The 23,455-nt window shown below is 46.0% G+C and overlaps 1 protein-coding gene across 6 annotated transcripts; it reads right to left on the minus strand.

Moving 5' to 3' along the window:
- Nucleotides 1-817: 817 nt before the first annotated feature.
- On the minus strand, nucleotides 818-23,133 carry tbc1d9b (TBC1 domain family member 9b). 6 transcript variants are annotated; one of them, XM_026185763.2, is made up of 23 exons: nucleotides 22,817-23,133; nucleotides 20,351-20,461; nucleotides 19,115-19,233; nucleotides 18,808-19,039; nucleotides 15,452-15,710; nucleotides 15,151-15,358; nucleotides 14,808-15,005; nucleotides 14,588-14,734; nucleotides 14,359-14,509; nucleotides 9,138-9,352; nucleotides 8,849-8,966; nucleotides 8,532-8,734; nucleotides 8,344-8,426; nucleotides 8,135-8,264; nucleotides 4,906-5,004; nucleotides 4,741-4,809; nucleotides 3,915-4,155; nucleotides 3,646-3,711; nucleotides 3,249-3,317; nucleotides 2,952-3,002; nucleotides 2,613-2,651; nucleotides 2,427-2,518; nucleotides 818-2,129 (listed from the first exon to the last, which is right to left on the minus strand). In XM_026185763.2, exons 1-23 carry the CDS (start codon nucleotides 22,932-22,934, stop codon nucleotides 1,506-1,508), a joined length of 3,642 nt encoding a protein of 1,213 aa, XP_026041548.1. In that variant the 5' UTR covers nucleotides 22,935-23,133; the 3' UTR covers nucleotides 818-1,505. The 6 variants fall into 6 exon arrangements, 4 of the variants coding, with proteins under 4 accessions (XP_026041548.1, XP_026041540.1, XP_026041558.1 ...); XM_026185755.2 differs by having other exon boundaries at nucleotides 2,952-3,005; XM_026185773.2 differs by lacking the exon at nucleotides 2,952-3,002.
- Between the last annotated feature and the right edge of the window lie 322 nt (nucleotides 23,134-23,455).

Here is a 23,455-nt window from a genome sequence, read left to right on the forward strand (position 1 = left end):
CTGGTGGAGACTTAATGTAGAGTCTAGGAAAAATCTCAATAATATACACAGGTTTTATAGTGGACCCTTTAAATTCAGCTCAGTTTAATTTATACATCATCAAATCACAACAGCAGTCACCTCAAAGTCCTTTATACTGTAAGACCCTACATTAATACTGATCATGCGAAAAAACGTCTTTTTAACAGGAAGAAACCACCGACAGGCTCAGCCTCTGTAGAGGAATACAGAACACAAAATGACTAATTAAGGGAATTGGAATAAGAACACCAAACCAGAAATCAGAATCAGGATTAAGAAAACAAAAATAAATGAAAAAAAGTTTAGGATCCTTGACTTGGGAAAAACCCTGTTTTAGAGTGACACTAGCAGCAATATCGCATGCCTTCGACTGAGAGTCGAATCCATCCAAGCACGCTCCAGGATGAGTCTAGTAGAACAAAATATCAGCATGTGACCTTACCTGGTGCACAGGTGAGTCTGACATCTCGTTTTACTTTATCAGGTGAAGTTTGGCTCAGTGGATTATCACCAGAACTGCAGGTAACGATTTTCCCACGCTCTGAAAAAGTGTGTCACTTCCTGCATCAGTGCTGAGGTCAGAGGTCACATGAACCTACAAACACCTGCTCACCAGTTTATCAAAACGAATCTACTTTAAACGTCTTTTCTGAAAGTGTAACTGTGTCATTAATAAAAATCTTATAAACCTGAAGTAAGACGATGAAGCACGAGACGACCTCTGACCTTTGAGCCTGTCATATGTTGCACCGACCCTTTAAATGATGACATATTTCTCAAAGATGACACAGCAGCGTAAGAACTTCCTCCAGTATTTATTAGAACAACAGATCAACACAGTGAGTTTAAAATCAGGTCAAACACATAAAAACACGATGACATCATCACAAACAGAGTGATGTCATCACACAGGCAGTGGAGAGAACAAACAAGGCTTCAAAGTAAGAGTCCAGGTGTAAACACACCTGGTGAAATATGGCGTCTTCATCGTTATTGATTATAAACCATTAGTACTGATCATAAATCTTTATTTCACAATAAAAGTCTGATGCAACTCACATGTGTTTGAGTCTTCTACAGGGGAACTCGCCAACTATTTATCGGTTTCTGTTTCCTGTTCACTGATTGGTCCTGCAGAGACACAGGAGCTGATCAATGAATAATTCAAAAGATGGATCTATACAGCGTTGTGGAACACTTCCTCCAGCTCCTTCACAGTAAAACACCTCAGTCACAATATAAGGGCTTTTATTGTGAAACATCTAAAGGAAATGTAGACCTTTAACAGATCAATGCGCTTATTGATTGATCAGATTGTCTCTAATCGATAAGATCTGAAACACTGAAACAGGAAGTTTAGTCTGCAGGACCCGCCAGCCAATCAGAGTCACTGTAACATCATCAGAGAGGCTCCAGTCCCATGATCCACTTAGCTGATTACATCGGTTACCTGTATGGTGCACATGGACAGGTGAGGGAGGTGCTCAGGTAGAATGCCGCGTGAGTTCATGGTCGGAGGCGGAGCTTATCTGGCGCTCCACTGCCCGCTGAGCCTTGCAGGCGGCCATTTTGGCCTGGATGTCCCTCTTCCTTTCAAAGTAGTCGACAAGCGGCGGCTCTGTCAGCATCGAAGCCAACACCTGCTCAAAGGTGATCGACCAATCCGTATCCAACACGCTACCCTGCCTCTGCTCGCCGCCCCTGATCAGCACCGTGTCCTCAGCGATATCCTCGCACTGCAGCGAGCCGGCACTCACCACCGAATATGAAGACACTGACGCATCATCTTTTGTTTCCTCGTCGGACATCTGAGGCGCCACCACCTCCAGCTGGGCGTCAGCCAGAGCTCGGCACACTTCGGACTCACCAGACGCCCCGTGACCAGGCCCCTCCTCCTCCCCCTGAGGGCTGTGGGGCAACGTCTGAGCAGAGAGCGAGGTCTGTGGCGTGGTCTCGCGCTTCTTGGTGCCGTTGTTGAACTTCTTGCCCACTTCACCGATGCGCAGCAGCAAACTGGCAACCGTGGCGATGGCGTGATAGAGCTGCTGCTCAAGAGCCTCCTCGCTGAACATGTTGTACAGAGTTTTACACAACTCAATGAACTGCTCCTGCACGCACAGACATACACACACACACATATATATATAAATATATACAATAACAGACACACAGCTGTACAGGATATTTTACTTGTATGCTTGTTTGTGGCTTCCTCTCCCCACCAGGACTAAGAAAAAAAACACTAATTACTTAATTTTATTAAAATTAATCAGTCTCTCTGTGGCGACCTGTCCAGGTGCACGCTGCCTTTAACACCCCCTTAGATACCTGGTTTGAACCATCCTTGCTACCTGGGTGTCACACTTGTGTCTGTAAAAAAACGGTGTAACACCTCACATTCTCACCTGGTTCATCCTCGGCAGGTCTTTGATGGTCTCTCTCTTGGTCTCCTTCTCCTTGGCCCACATCCTCAGGTAGTACCTGTAGTCCTTCACCTCTAAAACAGACCAAAGGTCAGGGGTCAAACGATTGGGCCAAGCCTCAGAGTGATTCCTCCTCCTTAAAGACTCGAGTCAGGGAGGTCAAGTTACCTTTTTTCTCCTCACTGTCTCCATCTTTTGGCTCCTCACCTGTTCAGATAGAGATCATCATCATCCTCATTATCAAACTTTGGGGTTAAATGTGAGAATGGAACAGACGGTCTAAAGATGGATGAGGTCACCATGACCTCATTTTCCAGGTTAAATTCAATCCTGAGCTGACGGTCTTCTAAGTTTAGCTAACGCTGAGGAATTCACCTGATAGCTTAGCCAGAAATTTTCAAATTATCTGCTAATGTTATGATCATCATCACAAAAACACGAGAAAAACATTAGAATAACTTGGCAGCAGAGTAACATCCCTAACCCTCAAACCAAACAGACACAAACCTGGTGTCACTTCCTGCTGCCGCAATGCATTCTGATCAGAGAAGTAGGAAGCTTCTGGAAGGAAACATCACAGGAAGAGGAAGAAGGAAAAGAGGAAGGAGAAGCAGAGTGAAATGTTCAGGTGTGTTAATCCAAGGTTTGTTCATGCAGATTGATCAGTTTGAGTTAAGCTTCATGCAGACTCAACGATTACCGACAACCACAGGATCCTCTCTGAACAGCAGGGAGGAAGAACTCCATTTTAACAGGAAGTGACAACAGATGTGTGTGTGTGTGTGTGTGTGTGTGTGTGTGTACCTCGAGGTTCCTCCTCGGTGAAGAACTGCGTGGCCTCTAGAGCAGACTCCGCCTCCTCTGGACACAGAGCTAAAACAAACAAGCAGCAGGTGAGTCGCAGGTTCTCCACCTGTGGTTCAGTCTTTGATCCATTCAGTTCTCACCAGCTCTCAATTTACCACCCTTCAAAACCAGGAGACCCCACAGAGACCCAAAACCCGACTTCGACCCCATTCACACCTGGTCCACCACGCTGGGTTTGGCTCCAAAAATCTGACAGTGTAAAGGCTGGAACCTCTGACGTCACGGCCAGCGGGTTACAGAATTCATCAGGACCAAAACCAGATCAGTGCAGAATAAGGAAGAGCTGATCTCATGATTCAGGGTTACACTCACCTGTACAGGTGAGCTGTGTTACCTGGAGGTAGGTGGAGCTTGTACAGTAGCTTCAGTTTTTCCGTCATGTCCCCGTGATACATCCCACCTGCAAAACATACACACTAAGACCTGTGGAGCTCTGTAACCTGAAGCTCTAATCTTGACCTGTAATATATAATATGTACTTTGGATTGTCGATCTGTAATCTATTTTCTGAAGTGCTAATCTAGATCTGTAATCTTTCGTTTGGATCACTAATCTATGATCTGCATATGTAATACGTAATCTGAGGCTGTAATCTGGGCTCACTCAGTCCGGTGATGAACTCTTTAAAGTTGACTAGCCCATCCTGGTTCTGGTCCAGCAGCCTGAAGAGGCGGGCCGACAGGGTTGGGTTGTGCCCTCCGCAGACCCAGGGAGCGAGCGAGACGAAGAGCTGACGGAACTGAAGCGGGTCGATGCGGTACTGCTCCAAGTACGGCAGGCTGGGATCGTGACGCTCAGCGGCAGAGCTGCTGGAACCCCAGTAACAGCTGGTCATGTGTTTGGACTGGATCGGCAGAATGGACAAAAAAGGAGGCGGGGTTAGAGGCAGTAACATGCTTGAACATACAGGTAGAGCTATGTTTACGTCACAGAACAGATTTGAAAAAGGAAAAAATGAAGTTCTGACTCTTGCAGGGTCACACAAAAACAAGGTCACTTCCTGTCTGATAAACAGGCGCGGGTTACACCTACATTTCTTCATAAGTAATCAGACGTGATGGAAGCTACTGTTAGACAGGAACAACGAGAACACCGGGAAAGGACACATCAACACTTTGGTCCAGAAGCAGAAACAAGAACATCAAAAGGCCGTGGGAAGGGGTGCTTTCCTTCATCACAGCATACAGCCAAGTGAGGAAGACCCTCCGAGAAGGCTTGCTGTCTCACAGAGCAAACTCAGAGTACCCAGGAGCAGAAAGACTAGAGTGTAAAAGGCTGAGCAGCTCTGGATCAGCCTGCAGGACGATGAGGAGGTTTCGTCCTGTTTGCTGAAACACTTTCTAACAGAATTGGTGAAAAAATGTTTTTGGTTTATTTCACACCTGAACATCAGGTCAGCACAGGAACCGTGTAACAAACATGAACTCACCTTGAACAGACAGTAGAGCTCCTCCAGCTCTTCAATACTGAAGGCTGACTCCGTCATCATCGCTCTCACCTGCACGCGCACACACACACACACACACACACATACACACACCTGTGAGCTCAATGTCTTCATTAACGCGCTGTATAAGCTCGTGAAAACACCCACCACACTTCTCTTGGCAGTGTCCTCCAGGGACTGGATGACCTTTAACCTCTGCTTGAACCTCATCTGCTCAATGACATCAGAGCGCAGACTGCCAAACTTCTGCACAGAGAAGAAGAAGCTGCAGTTACCTCAGAGAAGAGGACGCCTTTCATCACAAACATCCTTCCTGCACCACCAAACCTGCTCATCAACCTGCCGAGGAAGATCCATCAGCTCGTGTAGGGAACGAGAAAGACTCAGTCAGTTTGGCGCCGCTCTCAACAGGTAGTGTGGACTGTTAGACCACCCACAGAGCTTTACAGTCCACTCTGGGTGCATTAAGCCCAACAATACAGTGGGGCAAAAAAGTAGTCAGCCACCGATTGTGCAAGTTCCCCCACCTAAAATGATGACAGAGGTCAGTAATTTGCACCAGAGGTACACTTCAACTGTGAGAGACAGAATGTGAAAAAAAAAATCCATGAATCCACATGGTAGGATTTGTAAAGAATTTATTCGTAAATCAGGGTGGAAAATAAGTATTTGGTCAATAACAAAAATACAACTCAATACTTTGTAACATAACCTTTGTTGGCAATAACAGAGGTCAAACGTTTACTATAGGTCTTTACCAGGTTTGCACACACAGTAGCTGGTATTTTGGCCCATTCCTCCATGCAGATCTTCTCGAGAGCAGTGATGTTTTGGGGCTGTCGCCGAGCAACACGGACTTTCAACTCCCGCCACAGATTTTCTATGGGGTTGAGGTCTGGAGACTGGCTAGGCCACTCCAGGACTTTCAAATGCTTCTTACGGAGCCACTCCTTTGTTGCCCGGGTGGTGTGTTTTGGATCATTGTCATGTTGGAAGACCCAGCCTCGTTTCATCTTCAAAGTTCTCACTGATGGAAGGAGGTTTTGGCTCAAAATCTCACCATACATGGCCCCATTCATTCTGTCCTTAACACGGATCAGTCGTCCTGTCCCCTTGGCAGAAAAACAGCCCCATAGCATGATGTTTCCACCCCCATGCTTCACAGTAGGTATGGTGTTCTTGGGATGCAACTCAGTATTCTTCTTCCTCCAAACACGACGAGTTGAGTTTATACCAAAAAGTTCTACTTTGGTTTCATCTGACCACATGACATTCTCCCAATCCTCTGCTGTATCATCCATGTGCTCTCTGGCAAACTTCAGACGGGCCTGGACATGCACTGGCTTCAGCAGCGGAACACGTCTGGCAATGCGGGATTTGATTCCCTGCCGTTGTAGTGTGTTACTGATGGTGACCTTTGTTACTTTGGTCCCAGCTCTCTGCAGGTCATTCACCAGGTCCCCCCGTGTGGTTCTGGGATCTTTGCTCACCGTTCTCATGATCATTTTGACCCCACGGGATGAGATCTTGCGTGGAGCCCCAGATCGAGGGAGATTATCAGTGGTCTTGTATGTCTTCCATTTTCTGATGATTGCTCCCACAGTTGATTTTTTCACACCAAGCTGCTTGCCTATTGTAGATTCACTCTTCCCAGTCTGGTGCAGGTCTACAATACTTTTCCCGGTGTCCTTCGAAAGCTCTTTGGTCTTGGCCATGGCGGAGTTTGGAGTCTGACTGTTTGAGGCTGTGGACAGGTGTCTTTTATACAGATGATGAGTTCAAACAGGTGCCATTCATACAGGTAACGAGTGGGGGACAGAAAAGCTTCTTACAGAAGACGTTACAGGTCTGTGAGAGCCAGAGATTTTCCTTGTTTGAGGTGACCAAATACTTATTTTCCACCCTAATTTACGAATAAATTCTTTACAAATCCTACCATGTGAATTCATGGATTTTTTTTTCACATTCTGTCTCTCACAGTTGAAGTGTACCTCTGGTGCAAATTACTGACCTCTGTCATCATTTTAAGTGGGGGAACTTGCACAATCGGTGGCTGACTAAATACTTTTTTGCCCCACTGTAGTTCATGTTCAGTACAAAAACCCAACATTGGTGTTTGAGGGTCTCTGCCTAGGTGCAGACCGTCATCTATTCAACTCTATTTTCGATTCAGGTTTTTTCACACAGTGCCAAATCACAATAACAGTGGCCTTAAGATGCTTCATATTGAAAGGTCACAACCACAGCCCTTAATGTGACAGCTGACTTTCAGCCAGTTAAGTTAACGGTGAATATTTTATTTGTGCTTTCGAAATGAAAAAGTCCTGGAGAATCGCTTCGCTCAAGCAGCACTAAAGCTTTAGTGTGGAGGTGGACCCCACGGGGCTAACCGTCCTGATGTGTTGGCCGCTAGGGCTGTTCGATATAACGATATGTATCGGATGACGATATAAAAACGTCGATAGTTTCATTTTACGCTATCGTTTGTTTCATGGTGTCGCAAAATAAACTGTTTACGGCAATATTTGTTCATTATTTTGATGGTCACTGTAGTGGCCATATTAATTTCTTAAAGCTCTCTCTTTCTTTAAAGTTCTCTTATATTTAATATAACCACACTACAGACAGAAGTGCTTGTTTTTATGCGTTGTCGTTAGCAACAATGACGGTAACCGCATCACATGTCCGCTTGTTTATTTTCCACATAAACCTTTCACAATAAAGCTCAAGATCCTGTTGAGACTTTTCAAAATAAACTGAATCACGTGAAAGATGCAGAGTGTTTATGGATGAGAAGTAAAAAGAGCCGCCAGGTGCTAAAAAAATAAACCTTAGACTCAAACGTTAGAACAGGCTTTTCCCCGCAGCACGCCGTGTAAGAAACACTCACAAAGAAAACGGCGGCCGTTACAACTTATGTCTAAAAATGTATCGTTTCAATTAAAACACTCGACTCCAGGTACGCAACGCCCAGCTGGAAACACTTCACACAAGTTGAGCTGCCTGAAATTCACAGAATTTACAGAAAATGTAAAAATTTTGTGATTTATATCGTCCTTTATTCCTCTTGTACTCCCTGTGTATTTGACTCTGTGGGGTTTGTGGCCCTTCCTCCTGCAGCTCTGGGTGAAGACCTAACGTGCAGCTCAAAGGCAGCATGCAGCGTGTTCTTAAGGCGGAATAATTCATTAAATATTAGAAAACATTTACGTTTCCAACATCAGTCACAACGTAGAGCTCTGATCGTTTTATTGGCTGTCTACATAAAGTAGTCTGTTTTTCTAGGTTCTGACCTTCACGTCATCCGTCTGAATTTATCCCAGTGAGAAAGCTTAGTGACCCCCCCCCCCCACCACCACCACCACTCTGGCATCACCTCGTACGATGACTTTATGAGGTCAAAGACATCGATTTCAGGCGACGGCTCGTCTCCACTTGTCAGCTGGGCGTGCGGGTGAGGGATGGGCGGAGCCACCGTCTGTTTATTGACCACATTATCCAGGTACCTGCAACACAAGTTGGATTTATTCCTCAGGTGTACACAGAACAGTTCGGAGTGAGCCGATTCTGGCTCTGGACTCGTACCTGCCCAGGATGGTCATGGCCTCTCCCTCGTCGCTACAGGAGAGCAGGGCATCCATGTTGTCATGGAGGACAGCCAGCGCCACCTGCGGGTACATTTAGAGACTGGAAGTCATTCAGCTATAGCACAATCTCATTCACATCCAAAATAATGGATCTGTGGGTGTCCCTGGGTCCATCAGCACTCCTACCTGAAAGATGACCTTGATGCCCTCATAGAAGAAGCAGTCGACCAACAGGACGGCGCTGTCGAAGGGCATCACAGACAGGAAGAGGGTGAGGAACCAGGACAGGCTGATGGTGGAGATGACCCCCAGCTCCTGCATGTGTTCATAGAGCAGGGGGAGGAAGGACCGGGTCAGCTCCTCAAACACCCCCTGATCCACCAGCGCCCCTGCAGGACATACGGAAACCACGTCACTATCCCCAAGCCTAAGGAGGACTCCTCAGACCCGTCTCCACCAGAGGATGGATCTACTCTGGTGCTGTGATCCTGCCTTCTACTGACCTACAACTCGGGTGTTGTAGTAGTCGGGCAGCATACGCTCACACAGCGCCACCAGCAGCCAGAAGGCCTCTTCCTCGGTGCAGTAGAGCAGCAGGACAGAGGTGACGATGTTCATTGCCTGGTGGAGGAGACAGAAGGTCAGAAACAACAAACCGACACCACCTCAGGACGCCTTACACATCATGTTAGTGCAGACGTCATCAGCTGTGTCAGGGGGTTGTTTCAGGCACCCGGCTGAGCTTGATGGGGAAACACAACGCTTCTGTTTCATTTTGCTTTATGGGAGTACCTGGCAATATCCGATGCCCGGGTTGCGGTGGGCGTATGCGGTGAGGACGCGGCGCAGGGCGGCAATGCCCATCTCATTCTGGAAGGCTCGGTGTTCAGGCATCGAGCGGTGAAGGTCGCGCTCAATCTCCTCAGTAGCTAATGAGCATAGCCCCATGGCCTGTTCCACCAGTTCACCATAGTAACCAGGGTGGGTTGCCATCTCGTTTTGCGCTCCTGGATGGACGGGAGGACAGATGAGTATGCGAAAATGAGCATAAACAGAAATTCGTGGTCCCAACTCTGAATATGACTATCCAGAGTTGGGACCAGGAAGCAGAGTTGCAGTCTTACACGCCTCTCTGCAGCTTCTCTCCTCCTGCTACCCCCCCAAAAACCCATCTCCATAGAGACTGTGTCAGCTCCCAAACAGACAAAAAACAAACTAAAAACCAGCAACAAACAACTTAAACATAAACAATTACAAAGAAAGAACAATAAAGTATCCACATCTGAACCAAAGAGTAAAACAGTGAAATGTGGATTATTAAATATTAGGTCTCTCTCCTCCAAGTCTCTGTTAGTACATGACTTAATAATTGATCAACAAATCGATTTACTCTGCCATACAGAAACCTGGTTGCAGCAGGATGATTATGTTAGTTTAAATGAATCAACACCCCCGAGTCATTCTAACTACCAGAAATCTCGAAGCACAGGCCGAGGGGGCAGTGTGGCAGCAATATTTCACACCAGCCTGTTAATTAATGAAAGACCAAGACAGACTTTTAATTCATTTGAAAGCCTGATGCTTAGCCTCGTCCACCCCAGCTGTAAAACTCAGACACCAGTCTTACTTGTTATCATCTATCGTCCACCTGGGCCTTACACAGAGTTTCTGTCTCATTTCTCAGACTTTTTATCTGATTTAGTTCTGAGCTCAGATAAAATAATTATTGTGGGTGATTTTAACATCCATGTAGATGCTAAAAATGACAGCCTCAACATGGCATTTAATCTGTTATTAGACTCAATTGGTTTCTCTCAAAATGTAAAAGAACCCACCCACCACTTTAATCACACTTTAGATCTTGTTTTAACATATGGCATAGAAACTGAACATCTAACAGTGTTTCCTGAAAACCCTCTCCTGTCTGATCATTTCCTGATAACATTTACATTTACAATAATTGATTACACAGCAGTGGAGAGTAGACTTTATCAAAGTAGATGTCTTTCTGAAAGCGCTGTAACTAAGTTTAAGAATATAATCCACCCACTGTTATCATCTTCAATGCCCTGTACCAACATAGAGCAGAGCAGCTATCTGAACGCTACCCCAACAGAGGTCGATTATGTTGTTAACAATTTTACCTCCTCACTACGTATGACTCTGGATACTGTAGCTCCTGTGAAAACTAAGGTCTCTAATCAGAAGTACCTGACTCCATGGTATAATTCTCAAACATGTACCCTAAAGCAGATGACTCGTAATCTGGAGAGGAAATGGCGTGTCACAAATTTAGAGGATCATCATTTAGCCTGGAGAAATAGTTTGCTGCTTTATAAGAAAGCCCTCCGCAAAGCCAGAACATCTTACTATTCGTCACTGATTGAAGGAAATAAGAACAACCCCAGGTTTCTCTTCAGCACTGTAGCCAGGCTGAGAAAAAGTCAGAGCTCTTTTGAGCCAACAATCCCTTTAACGTTAACTAGTAATGACTTCATGAACTTCTTCACAAATAAAATTTTTATCATTAGAGAAAAAATTACCAATAATCATCCCACAGATGTAATATTATCTACAGCTACTCTTAGTACCATTGATGTTAAGTTAGACTCTTTTTCTCCAATTGATCTTTCTGAGTTAACTTCAATAATTACTTCCTCCAAACCATCAACGTGTCTTTTAGACCCCATTCCTACAAAACTGCTCAAAGAAGTCCTGCCATTAATTAATTCTTCGATCTTAAATATGATCAACCTATCTCTAATGATCGGCTATGTACCACAGGCCTTCAAGCTAGCTGTAGTTAAACCTTTACTCAAAAAGCCATCTCTAGACTAGAGATGGACCGATCCGATATTACGTATCGGTATCGGTCCGATACTGACCTAAATTACTGGATCGGATATCGGAGAAAAATAAAAAAGGTAATCCGATCCATTAAATATCACGAAAGCACCTCACAAAACTTGCAACACACCGTAACTCACCTCAGAACGTTAGCACGTCGGAGCAGTATGCATCACGTGATAGAGCAGCTGTGGCATGCGGACCTGTGGTGGTCTGGATAGCATTTGGAGCTTCGCTAGCAACCCGGCATTTCATCTCCGACAAAGTTATCCCCGAGAGAAGTAAAGCAAGTGTGTAAGTCCATCTCTGAATGTTTGTAAAGCATTCCCACGTTAAGCTTAACGAGCGACTGCCTCTCGCTCTCCGGCTGCTACTTCAATCGTGAAACTGCTAATGATCAGCTGATCGGCTTTTCTGTCACGAGTCTCTCTTGTTTGTTTTTGGTCCACTTTGCGCCAGAAAGAGCAAACCAGCGGCTGAACAACAGCAGCACGTTTAAGCTTGATAAGCTGTTGTTACAATTTATTTAATATTACTTTCTACACCAGGATCTTTTTCTATGTAGCTGACGGCTGGTAACTGTGCAGGGGCGGATCTAGCAAAGTTTACCCAGGGGGGCCGATAGGGCATTAACTGGGAAAAGGGGGCACAAAGACATACTTTTCTTTCTTATTCTCATTTAAAATGTCTAGCTTTTAATAAATAATTATTTGACACCCAAAGTTTTAATTTGATGTAAAATGAATAGAAGTCAATTACTGTATATAGTAACTATTAAGTCTAATATATATACCCTAGTAAGCTATAGTACTTTTTCCTTTGGGAAGGTACCATCTGTGCAGTCTGCAATTTTGTTGAAGAAAGATGTTGAATCTATTTAATATTTCTTGAAAAATAATTGATTTCTGTGCATTTTTTTTCACACTGCATCAAATTAAGGTTGATTACGTCGATTAAGCATCATGAGGTGGCGCGTGAGGGGTAGTTCCCTATTTTTTATTTATTTATTTTTGTTGTTGCTGGGAGTTGGAACCCTATTAGTTAGGTTGCTTAATATTTACGCTAAGTACTCTTTAAAATACCAGAATAGGGAGGATGGTGTAGGTCTAAGTTTATTAGATTGATCAGTATTGCTGAACTATGAAATATTTTTTTTGTATACAGGTATAACAGAATAGCTTTAGTGTAGTTGTTGTTTTAAACTTGAGTATGAACTTTCAGACTTGCAAAATGCAGCAAGATATTTTAAAAAACAGTTTTGTTGATTAAAAAAACACTATCGGATTCATATCGGTATCGGCAGATATCCAAATTTATGATATCGGTATCGGTATCGGACATAAAAAAGTGGTATCGTGCCATCTCTACTCTAGACCCAGCAGTCTTAGCTAATTATAGGCCAATCTCCAACCTTCCTTTCATATCAAAAATCCTTGAAAGAGTAGTTGTCAAACAGCTAACAGATCATCTGCAGAGGAATGGTTTATTTGAAGAGTTTCAGTCAGGTTTCAGAGTTCATCACGGCACAGAAACAGCTTTAGTGAAGGTTACAAATGATCTTCTTATGGCCTCTGACAGTGGACTCATCTCTGTGCTTGTCCTGCTAGACCTTAGTGCAGCATTCGATACTGTCGACCATAATATCCTATTAGAGCGATTAGAACATGCTGTAGGTATTACAGGTACTGCACTGCAGTGGTTTGTATCATATCTATCTAATAGACTCCAGTTTGTTCATGTAAATGGAGAGTCCTCTTCACACACTGAGGTTAATTATGGAGTTCCACAGGGTTCAGTGCTAGGACCAATTCTGTTTACATTATACATGCTTCCCTTAGGCAGTATCATTAGAAGACATCGCATACATTTTCACTGCTATGCAGATGACACCCAGCTCTATCTGTCCATGAAGCCAGATAACACACACCAATTAGTTAAACTGCAGGAATGTCTTAAAGACATAAAGACCTGGATGGCCGCTAACTTTCTGCTTCTTAATTCAGATCAAACTGAGGTTATTGTACTCGGCCCTGAAAAGCCTAGAAATATGGTATCTAACCAGATTCTTACTCTGGATGGCATTACCTTGGCCTCCAGTAACGCTGTGAGGAACCTTGGAGTCATTTTTGACCAGGATATGTCCTTCAACGCACATATTAAACAAATATGTAAGACTGCTTTCCTCCATTTGCGCAACATCTCTAAAATTAGAAATATCCTGTCTCAGAGTGACGCTGAAAAACTAGTTCATGCATTTATTACTTCCAGGCTGGACGACTGTAATTCATTATTATCAGGATGTCCAAAAAACTCACTGAAAAGCCTTCAGCTAATCCAAAATGCTGCAGCAAGAGTACTGACAGGGACTAGAAAGAGAGAGCATATTTCTCCTGTTTTGGCTTCCCTTCATTGGCTTCCTGTTAAATCCAGAATTGAATTCAAAATCCTGCTCCTCACATACAAGGTCTTAAATAATCAGGCCCCATCTTATCTTAATGACCTTGTAGTACCATATCACCCTATTAGAGCACTTCGCTCTCGCTCTGCAGGCTTACTTGTTGTTCCTAGAGTATTTAAAAGTAGAATGGGAGGGAGAGCCTTCAGTTTTCAGGCCCCTCTTCTGTGGAACCAGCTTCCAGTTTGGATTCAGGAGACAGACACTATCTCTACTTTCAAGATTAGGCTTAAAACTTTCCTTTTTGCTAAAGCATATAGTTAGGGCTGGACCAGGTGACCCTGAATCCTCCCTTAGTTATGCTGCAATAGACGTAGGCTGCCGGGGGATTCCCATGATGCACTGAGTTTTTCCTTTCCAGTCACCTTTCTCACTCACTGTGTATTAATAGACCTCTCTGCATTGAATCATATCTGTTATTAACCTCTGTCTCTCTTCCACAGCATGTCTTTATCCTGTCTTCCTTCTCTCACCCCAACCGGTCGCAGCAGATGGCCGCCCCTCCCTGAGCCTGGTTCTGCCGGAGGTTTCTTCCTGTTAAAAGGGAGTTTTTCCTTCCCACTGTTGCCAAAGTGCTTGCTCATAGGGGGTCATATGATTGTTGGGTTTTTCTCTGTATCTATGAAGCGCCTTGAGGCGACTTATGTTGTGATTTGGCGCTATATAAAGAAAATTGAATTGAATTGAATTGAATGACGCTTAAACACGAACCAGAGAACAGCAGCCACAGCTCCCCTCTCAGGCGCTCTGGGATCCCATTGAGGACCAGTTCTCTGGTTCTGGAAGTCCGGTACATGCAGACGCCTCGACCAAACTCTAAGAAATGGATGTTCCATGACTCCTCCTTCATCTTCTCCCTCATCTGCAGGAGGGAGGAAATGAGATCAGTACCAGGACTGCCTGATCAGTACTGCTGAGTACTGAGCGGATCTGTACTCACGGCTTTGGGTCCCAGGTCCTCTGGGTCGTCTCGGTGGTAGAGCTGCAGGAGACCCTGGATGGCTGTGGGTAGGCCAGGGTGATAATGGCGTGCCTTCTGAACGGACTCAGAACCTGGAGAAGAAGATGGGGGTACGGAGGAGGACGCCTGAGGACAAGAACAAAACCATGAGGACTCTGTGAAAGCAGCTGAACCATGGTACGAGCTGTGATGGACATACCGAGTGACTAATCTGAGACAGCGGGTTGGTGTCACCCCACGAGCTGTCTGGGGTTCGCTGCAGGAAGTCAGAAATACGTTGGACCAGGAAGTCCCTGTCTTTGAGGTTGGCAAACAGGAAGTTCATCTTGTTCTTGGTGCTGATGGAGACAGGGCAGGGAAGGACACTGCTGCTGTCCGCCTTCTCCACAATGGAGACCTGCAGAGGACGATGGGTAAAGTGACCACAGTATGAAAGTATTTGTGTTCATCTGCAACACTCTGTAATATGTGATGTTGTAGCCATCATGTGACCTCTGACCACAGCTCATCTACTTCCTGCAGCACCAGCTGACCCAGCTCACCTCTCGGAGGGGTATGATGAGCTGACACAGGTCTTCCTCTTTGCTGCTGAAGCAGATGTAGTTGTTGGAGATGAAGAGCTGTCCGACAACATGCATCTTTGCGAACGGCGTCCACAGGGTGCAGTCCGTGTGTCCGTCAAGCCGCTCCTCCTGCGTCAGCCGAAACATCGCCCGGTATCGCTCGTTCTTCGCTCGGGCGTCCAGATCCCTGCAGACAAGAGAGAGATGTTGATGGTAACCAAGAGTGCGCTGAAAACAGACTTAAGGAAAAGAAACCCGTCTGGTGCAAACAGAGGGACACCTCTTCAGCGCAGAGACGTTCTTCAACGTTTTGCTGGGTTTGGGCAGCGACAGGTCGGCAGCAAATGCCTCGTTGTCGAGCAGCTGGCGCATGGCAATGTTAGCGAGTTGCTCCATCAACTTGAAGGTGTCGTTGATGTTGAGAAACATTGAGAAGAAATGTTCGGTGTCGCGAGTGCTCACGCGGACACTCTCTGGAAACAGCAGGGTGGCGTTCTTCTCCAGCCGCGTCACCTCGGTCCATGGCACCACCAGAGTCACTGAGGTCAGAGGTCACAGGATGACATCAACAAAGAACTTCTGAATGCTTCTAAACCCCACCTCTCACACATAAAGACAGCTGGGAGAAGCTCCAACACGCAGAGCTGGTTAAGACAATGCACGGGTTTCTACAGTAGAGACCAAAAGTAGAGAAAAACCTAGGTTTTCTGACATTTTCAACATACTACTAGTTCTGATTCAAGGTTCTCCTAAATCTGAAAACAAAAGACCCTGAAGGACAATGAGTTTTTGTTACCTGGTCAAGAATAGAATAGAATAGAATAATCCTTTAATTGTCCCACAAGGGGAAATTTGGATGTAACAGCAGCCAGAAAGACAGGTATACAAACAAACACAAGAACAGAAACATATTTACATATTTACATCAAGGACAATGGTTACCAAAAACAGAGTACTGTACCGTTATTAAATTAAATTAAATTAAATACAGATAAGAGGCAAACCAGGTTTAGTGTGAATCGCTTGATAAAATAGTGCAGTTACAGCACTGATGTAAACATCTATGTTTGTTGGGAGCAGTTCTGATTGTACAGTCTGACAGCTGCAGGGAGGAAGGATCTGCAGCTTCATGCATCGAGGACGCAGCAGTCTGTCACTGAAGGAGCTCTGCAGTTCAGCAACATTTACATGCATGGGGTGGGAGGCTGTCCATCAGAGATGTTATTTTGGCCAGAGTCCTTCTGTCTCCCACCACCTGCACTGGGTCCAGGGTGCATCCCAGAACAGAGCTGGCCTTCCTGATGAGTTTATCCAACCTCTTCCTCTCAGCCGCTGATAAACTGCTGCTCCAACATACAACACTGTAAAAAAATGACAGATGCCACCACAGAGTGATAGAAGGTATTTAAAAGCACTCCCTGGACTCCAAGGTGAGTTACCTGTAATCTGTAAAAGTTTGTTCACTTTTGTTTGTTCACATGAAGAGATCAACCTGAATCTGGTTGTTCAAAGAGGATGATTTCTGGGATATCAAAGAAAGCCCCAAAACACAACAGTGACATGAGACAAATATAATGTTCGCAGTTGTGGTGGGTTTCCATCCCCCTGATAAGGTCTCCTGTGGCAAATTGGTCAAAGGAGAAATCAAAAGTTCCCCTGCTAGGGACAGGGTTGGGAGTTTTCACAAGAAGGGGGACATCAGGTTCAGGGGCCTCACACTCCTCAGCCTCCACTGGACGTTTTGTGCCAGGATGCTTGAGAGGACAGCCCGACCATCAAATGTAGTACCTGTCCAGGTTGTGGAACACTGGACCAGCTCTTTATCCTCTGGAGGATATTTTAGGGTGCCTGGGAGTTTGGCGATCTAGTCCATGTGTTTTGTGCACTTGGAGAAGGCATTCGACTGCGTTTTCTAAATTCTTTCACACACATTACACGAAAAATGAACGCGAGGGCCCTCGGGGCGCCTGCTGCTGCTGCACTGAAGTCGGGGGAGGGGGGTGCTTTCGAATAGTGCACATTTCATTCATTATGTTGTCAATCCAAGTCCATTAAGCATAAATTACTTTTCCTGGGTTGTGTGCAATCCCAGAAAGAAAGACCCTATCCAAGGTGTAGGTCTATTAGTTTATGTTGTGGGGTTTGTGTTAATACTGGAGTGCAAAATTACTGATGGAAGGTGGACAAGAGAAGGTCAGACACAGGTAAGCAGATGTGTCTTTGGATAATGGCAGGTATTATGTATCCTGAAACAACATTCATAAGTAGGGCCAGCAAAGACCATCTGAATCGAGGAGGGGGCCTAAGGGTACATCTGTCACCATGTTACAATGCTATGATTGCAGCCATTCCCCAACTCTCTGTGAGTGGGACTCATGGCATAGAGAAAGTGTTCGCCCAGGGCACCAAACAGGCCAGGACCACCCCTGCCTGGGAACATCTCGGTGTCCCCCTGGATAAGAGAGAGGAAGTGGCCAGGGAGAGGCAGGACTGGAAAACTTTTCTTAGGCTGCTGCCGCCGTGACTCAAACGCACACAAGCATAAAAAAAGATAGGAAATGAATGGATGCGTGTATGTTCTGCACTGACCCGTTCTACGATCAAGAGAACGACCAGAAAGGCTGGGGAACATATGATGTGAGGAGAACCTTCAGTGAGGGCGGAATGTTTGAGTTGGTCCAGATAGATCATAAAAACGACTGCACCCACAGGAAGTGCTGAGGTTTGTGTCTTATAATAATAATAATAATAATGGATTGGATTTATATAGCGCTTTTCAAGGCACCCAAAGCGCTTTACAATGCCACTATTCATTCACTCTCACATTCACACACTGGTGGAGGCAAGCTACGGTTGTAGCCACAGCTGCCCTGGGGCAGACTGACAGAAGCGAGGCTGCCATATCACGCCATCGGCCCCTCTGGCCAACACCAGTAGGCAAGTAGGGTAAAGTGTCTTGCCCAAGGACACAACGACCAGGACAGAGAGCCCAGGGATCGAACCGGCAACCTTCCGGTTACAGATGCGATTCCCAATCCCCTGATCCACGGTCGCCCGTGGCTTCAGGTCTTACTCTGAAGCAGGGTCCGTTCCTTCACACAGTTATTTTACAACATAATCCTCACAGCTGACCCAGAGTCCTGATCCAAACCCAAGAGAACCTGGAAGACCTCTGGGGACAAAGCTACAGCTGATAAAATCAAAGAAACCAGGTCCAGATATCAAAGTGTGGGCGAGATGGAGGCAAGAATGAGCTCAAACCAACCTCACACAAAGAAAGAATGTGCAAGAACCTTGATTCTGAGTAAGACCTGAAGCCACACAAGACACAAACCTTAGCACTTCCTGTGGATGCAGTCGTTTTTATGATCTATCTGAACCAACTCAAACGTTCTGCCCTGGTTGTTTTATATCAAATCTTGGTAAAACACGCCCACAGAATCGATTCCTTCACGTCATGATCATCAACAAGAGAAGAAAAAGGAGTACTTTATCCTCTAACTTTGGTCTCTGCTGTTCAGTCAGGTGTATATGATCCAGCTGTTTTATGTCTGAGCTCTCTCTTTGAGCTTTAAGCAACAAAGCATTCAGTGTAAAAACAAGACTAAATGCTGGCCTGTGATTGGCTGCTCGTACCTTCCTTTCCAAGCAGGAAGGAGTAGAAGCACAGGTGGTTGACGGACAGGTAGAGCCAGCCCTGTCGTGGCACTCGGCCCTTCCAGTAGCTGCAGGAGTAATAATTCACCAGCTTCTCCTCCTCAGGCATGCCAAACAGCTTCCTCATCTTCAACTCTGCCTCCCGAAACTTCCCGCTGTCCTCCTCGTGCTCCTCTCCGGGCTTTAACCGGTTCTCCTCCGCGATGATGCCCTGCAGGAAGTGACATCACTCAGCAGCAGCACACAGCAAAAAACAGACAGTCTGAACAAATAGGAGGTGACATACAGAGATCTTTCCTTTGACGAAGGTGGTGATGTCTTCGTCGTTGTCAAAGATGGAGATGGTCTGGAGGAGATTGGCTTCCAGCCAATCCCAGTGCTCAGTGATCTCTTTCCTAGATGAACCTGCAAGACACAGCTGAGGGTTTAACCAGGTGGCTCCTCTCACACGACACAATTAGATGTTACACACCTGACACAATCAGCCAATCAGTGCCTGTGATGTCATTACGCAAAAACAAAGAACGCAAACTACAAATGAAAGCCGACGACCTTTTCTTCAGTGAAATTCATATTAGCTTCTTAGATTAGCGCCGTCCACCAGGAACGCTGCAGGTGAGCTAACCAGGTAACTACAAATCTGTGAAATGATTTAGATCTTAGCCCGAGCTGGTAAAGTGGAGCTGGACCACAGAGTCACGGTTATGTTAACCTAAATTAACCAACATGCTTACAGCCACTATGATATCATCAAGTTAAGGATAATCTGGGCAATCTTTGGACAGGAGACATCCTCAGCCCATGGTGTCGACCTCAGTGACGATGAACTTGTGAGTTTCTGTTAGAGGTCACATCCTCCCCCTCACCAGTCAGAGGTCTTTCGAGCGACGGCAGCAGATATTTTGTGCAGACTGAGGACAAAATGTTCTCCATCTGTTTGAGGTCACAGTCCACTGTGACCTCCAGGTCATTATAAGAGGTTCATGCATCAGAACTCTTTGGAGGCTCTCAGAGGCAGTGATCACTGAGCTCGGCGTTCATGTGACAGTGTGACGGCAGCACTGACACCACAAACAAACATGCTTTTGAAGCCAACATGGGAACAGACCAGCCAACAGGAGCTTTGGGGAAAATACACCTGTTAATCGTCGAGCTATTGTGGAGTTCTTACCTCACAATATGAAGCTTTTTCCAGGCAGCTGTTACTGAGATTTCACACTTCTTAAATAAAACTGGACTGAAAAAGCTCTGCAGCAGGTGAGCTGGCTCAGAAAGTCTCCTCACCTCTGGGATGGTGACTGTCACACCAAAATGACGAGCAACTTCTTATGTTAGAGATCTTTAACAGCAGCGGTCGAAGGCCGCAAGTTAAACTGCTGGAAGCATCAACCCGAGCGCATTGCATCGGAGCGCCGCTCTGCTTTATGACTCCCGCCTTTGTGTTTCTACACGTTTACCTGTAAACATGACCAGAAATGACATTTTCTGCATTCACGGTCGTAGCTCGACGAGGTCCACTCACCACAAGCTATGTTCCAGTAGATCTGAGAGTCCGCAGTCTGCAGCAGGATCCTGTATGGTGCTACCCGGGCACTGGAGTCCAGAACCACATCCAGAGTCCCAACCAGGAGACCTGCACAGAGACAGACAGGTGAAGCAACTTGGGCAGTTATCTGGATCTGATCAGTGTTTGGATTGAAGGTGTTCTGGACTTGGACCATATCAGAGAGCATTTCTTGTTCCAGACCTTCATGGTTCTGATTTTGGGAGACAGTTATTTGTTCTGTTCTGACTGAACAGCTGTTGAAGGCAGAGCTCGGACACGTCAGAGCCGAGTCGGTCCGAGTTTCAGAGACAGTCACAGAGCTGAAAGACATCTCTAGTCTAACATCATGGTTCCCCCTGCGATTTAACTACAAGTGCAAGTCACACCTGATTGATCCTCTGTCAAACTGTTATGGTGCTACAATCGCTGGCCCTGATTGCTCTGGTTCCCCAGGTGGACTCGCACCTGAAAACCTATTAAATAATTCATTTAATGACTTAAACCAACTCCCAGCAGCATCCAGGTCATTACTCTGACACATCGTTTCAGCATTTCAGTGGTGACCTCATGTACACGTCCACCAGCTGAACGTAATTTTGAAAAACTCTCAAAATTTTTAATTAGTTATACCGTGCATATGAATTCATCGTTCTATGAGAGCATTGTCTCCCATTGAGCCAGCTACACATACAGTGCAGGGCGACACACCTGTTCTCCCTGATCACCTGCCCCAGGTCGTCTTGGGCGTTACTGCAGCCTTGTCAAACCAGCGCCCCCGACCACAGATTCTTTTCATTTACAAATTAAACCAATTGCAACATTAAGATCATCATGGAGGATCCTCTCCACACTGAGCACACACACACCTCAGCTCAGGGTGGGTCTCTGCTGCTGTGTGGTCTTCACCTCTGATTGTTCCTCCATGTTCTGGCTCCAAGTGAAGCTTTGCTGCACCTCCCTGTGGCAGCATCAGTGAGACCTCCTCCTCGTCGTCCTGCAGGCTGAACTACAGCTGCTCAGCCCTTTTAAACTCTAACCTTTCTGTTCCTGAAGCTGACAGATTCTTCTCTTTACCCTTCACTTGGACAGTGGGCCTTCTTCCTCACGTTGCTGCGATGATGAAACGACCCGCCACCCCAGCCCTGTATATGTTCTTGTTTCGCTGCATCTCTGCTCATCTTCCCATTTCATCTCCATGCTTTCAGCCACTTATGAACAATTCATGAGACACCTGTGATATGCTGAACAGGCCTCCCACCTGTCCACCCCCACTCCTTTAAAAACACTATGACCTTTCAACCCAACAAACTCGATTACCGGGACAGTAAACACTCCTGTCAGCTGACCCCTGAGGACCTTTCTTGCATCCTGCGGTCAGACCATGAATCATACTTCCTGTCAGCTGGTTTTCGAACTGCAAGTCACTTTCTGCACAGCATGAATGAACACAATCTGCAGAAGCTCCACCTCAGACACATCCACACAGTTAAATCTAACAGACAGCAGCATGTGGGCTGAGTGTGCAGGTCACTCAGCAGCCATGTTGGTACGGCAGACGGGCAGTTATTTTACAGCACTGTGTGAGCTAACGGTGATCTCCGGGTTAGGGTTAGCTGCACAGCATCACGTTCAATCACGTGGAAATTTGCTGATGTGTGCTAAAGTTCAAACCGCATTTTTACCCTGTAGACACGGGCGATCGTGGCTCAAGAGTTGGGAGTTCGCCTTGTAATCGGAAGGTTGCCGGTTCGAGCCCCGGCTTGGACAGTCTCGGTCGTTGTGTCCTTGGGCAAGACACTTCACCCGTTGCCTGCTGGTGGTGGTCAGAGGGCCCGGTGGCGCCAGTGTCCGGCAGCCTCGCCTCTGTCAGTGCGCCCCAGGGTGGCTGTGGCTACAATGTAGCTTGCCATCACCAGTGTGTGAATGGGTGGATGACTGGTTGTGTAAAGCGCTTTGGGGTCCTTAGGGACTAAAAAAGCGCTATACAAATACAGGCCATTTACAAACTTTGCCTCCATCTTTGCTCGTGCAGATCACCTACTCACAAAACTACGGAAGCGTAGAGCTGCCACCCAGGCAAAAGAAAAATACAAGTGTATCACGTTATAACGTGAAAGGTTTATTGTTCTAACAAGATACTTTTCACGTTTGAACAACATAATATCATGTTATTACAATATACATAATTATCACGTTCGTACAATATAAATATTATATTGTACAAACATGATAGTATGTTGTACAAACAGGAAAAGTATCTTGTTAGAACAATAAACCTTTCACGTTATAACGTGATACACTTGTATTTTTCTTTTGCCTGGGTGGCAGCTCTACGCTTCCGTACAAAACAGCAAACACCCCCGGATCTTCAAGTTTCAGCTTATCGATCACTAATCGATTATTCCATCTGCCGCAGAACTAATGTTTGAAATACCAGCTCACCGGAGAGCCCCCCTCCGCGGCCGTGCCCCCTCCTCCTCTGCAGGACGAAGAACGGGTTCGCCCGCTCGGACACCCACAGAGCCCCGGCCAGCAGCACCTCCTCCGGGTGGATCCACATTTCTGCCCGCTGCCGAAGGCCCTCCTCCGGGGACTCAGGGGAACACAGGCCGGGGAGTCAGCGGGACAGAGGCCGGAGTGTCGGCGTGCGAGGGCTGTCTCTCCCCCGGGGAAACGGCAGGAAAAAGGTGCTGAAGCTTCCGCGAGAGTCACGCAAACATCGAGCTGATGTTGTTGTTTTCACTCAGTCTGATGACTGCACTTTACTACCGGGTGTTAGGCCACTCCCCCTGCGCCCGCTGCGTCATGACGTTTACATGTCTGCAGTTTATAAAACGTTAAAGCGAAAAACAACAGGGGGCGCTGTTTTGTCAGCGTTAGGGGCTGTGAATGTATTTTACAAAAACACCGCTTAAAGTTTACATTTCAGCAGAAGAAAATGTAATTTAGAAAAAGCCGAACAAAGCCACGTTCAAGCTTTCCCCACAGTCATGTGATAGGTTACATGATCCCACACGTGAACTTAGGAGCTCCAGTATTTAGGGACCGTGTCAGAGGCGTTGTGTCAGATAAATACATGCA

Source organism: Astatotilapia calliptera, chromosome 2 (assembly GCF_964374335.1).
Source record: "Astatotilapia calliptera chromosome 2, fAstCal68.1, whole genome shotgun sequence".
NCBI classification, from domain to species: domain Eukaryota; kingdom Metazoa; phylum Chordata; class Actinopteri; order Cichliformes; family Cichlidae; genus Astatotilapia; species Astatotilapia calliptera.

What these genes read in the sequence shown, in the direction of transcription:
- tbc1d9b (XM_026185755.2), bottom strand. Translation starts at nt 22,934, where the DNA reads ATGTGGATCCACCCGGAGGAGGTGCTGCTGGCCGGGGCTCTGTGGGTG. An exon ending in CGGGCATCGGATATTGCCAG is followed by an intron (nt 8,967 to 9,137) that starts GTACTCCCATAA and finishes CTCCTCCACCAG; the next exon opens with GCAATGAACATCGTCACCTC. An exon ending in AGCTCTACTGTCTGTTCAAG is followed by an intron (nt 4,156 to 4,740) that starts GTGAGTTCATGT and finishes CTGCCGATCCAG; the next exon opens with TCCAAACACATGACCAGCTG.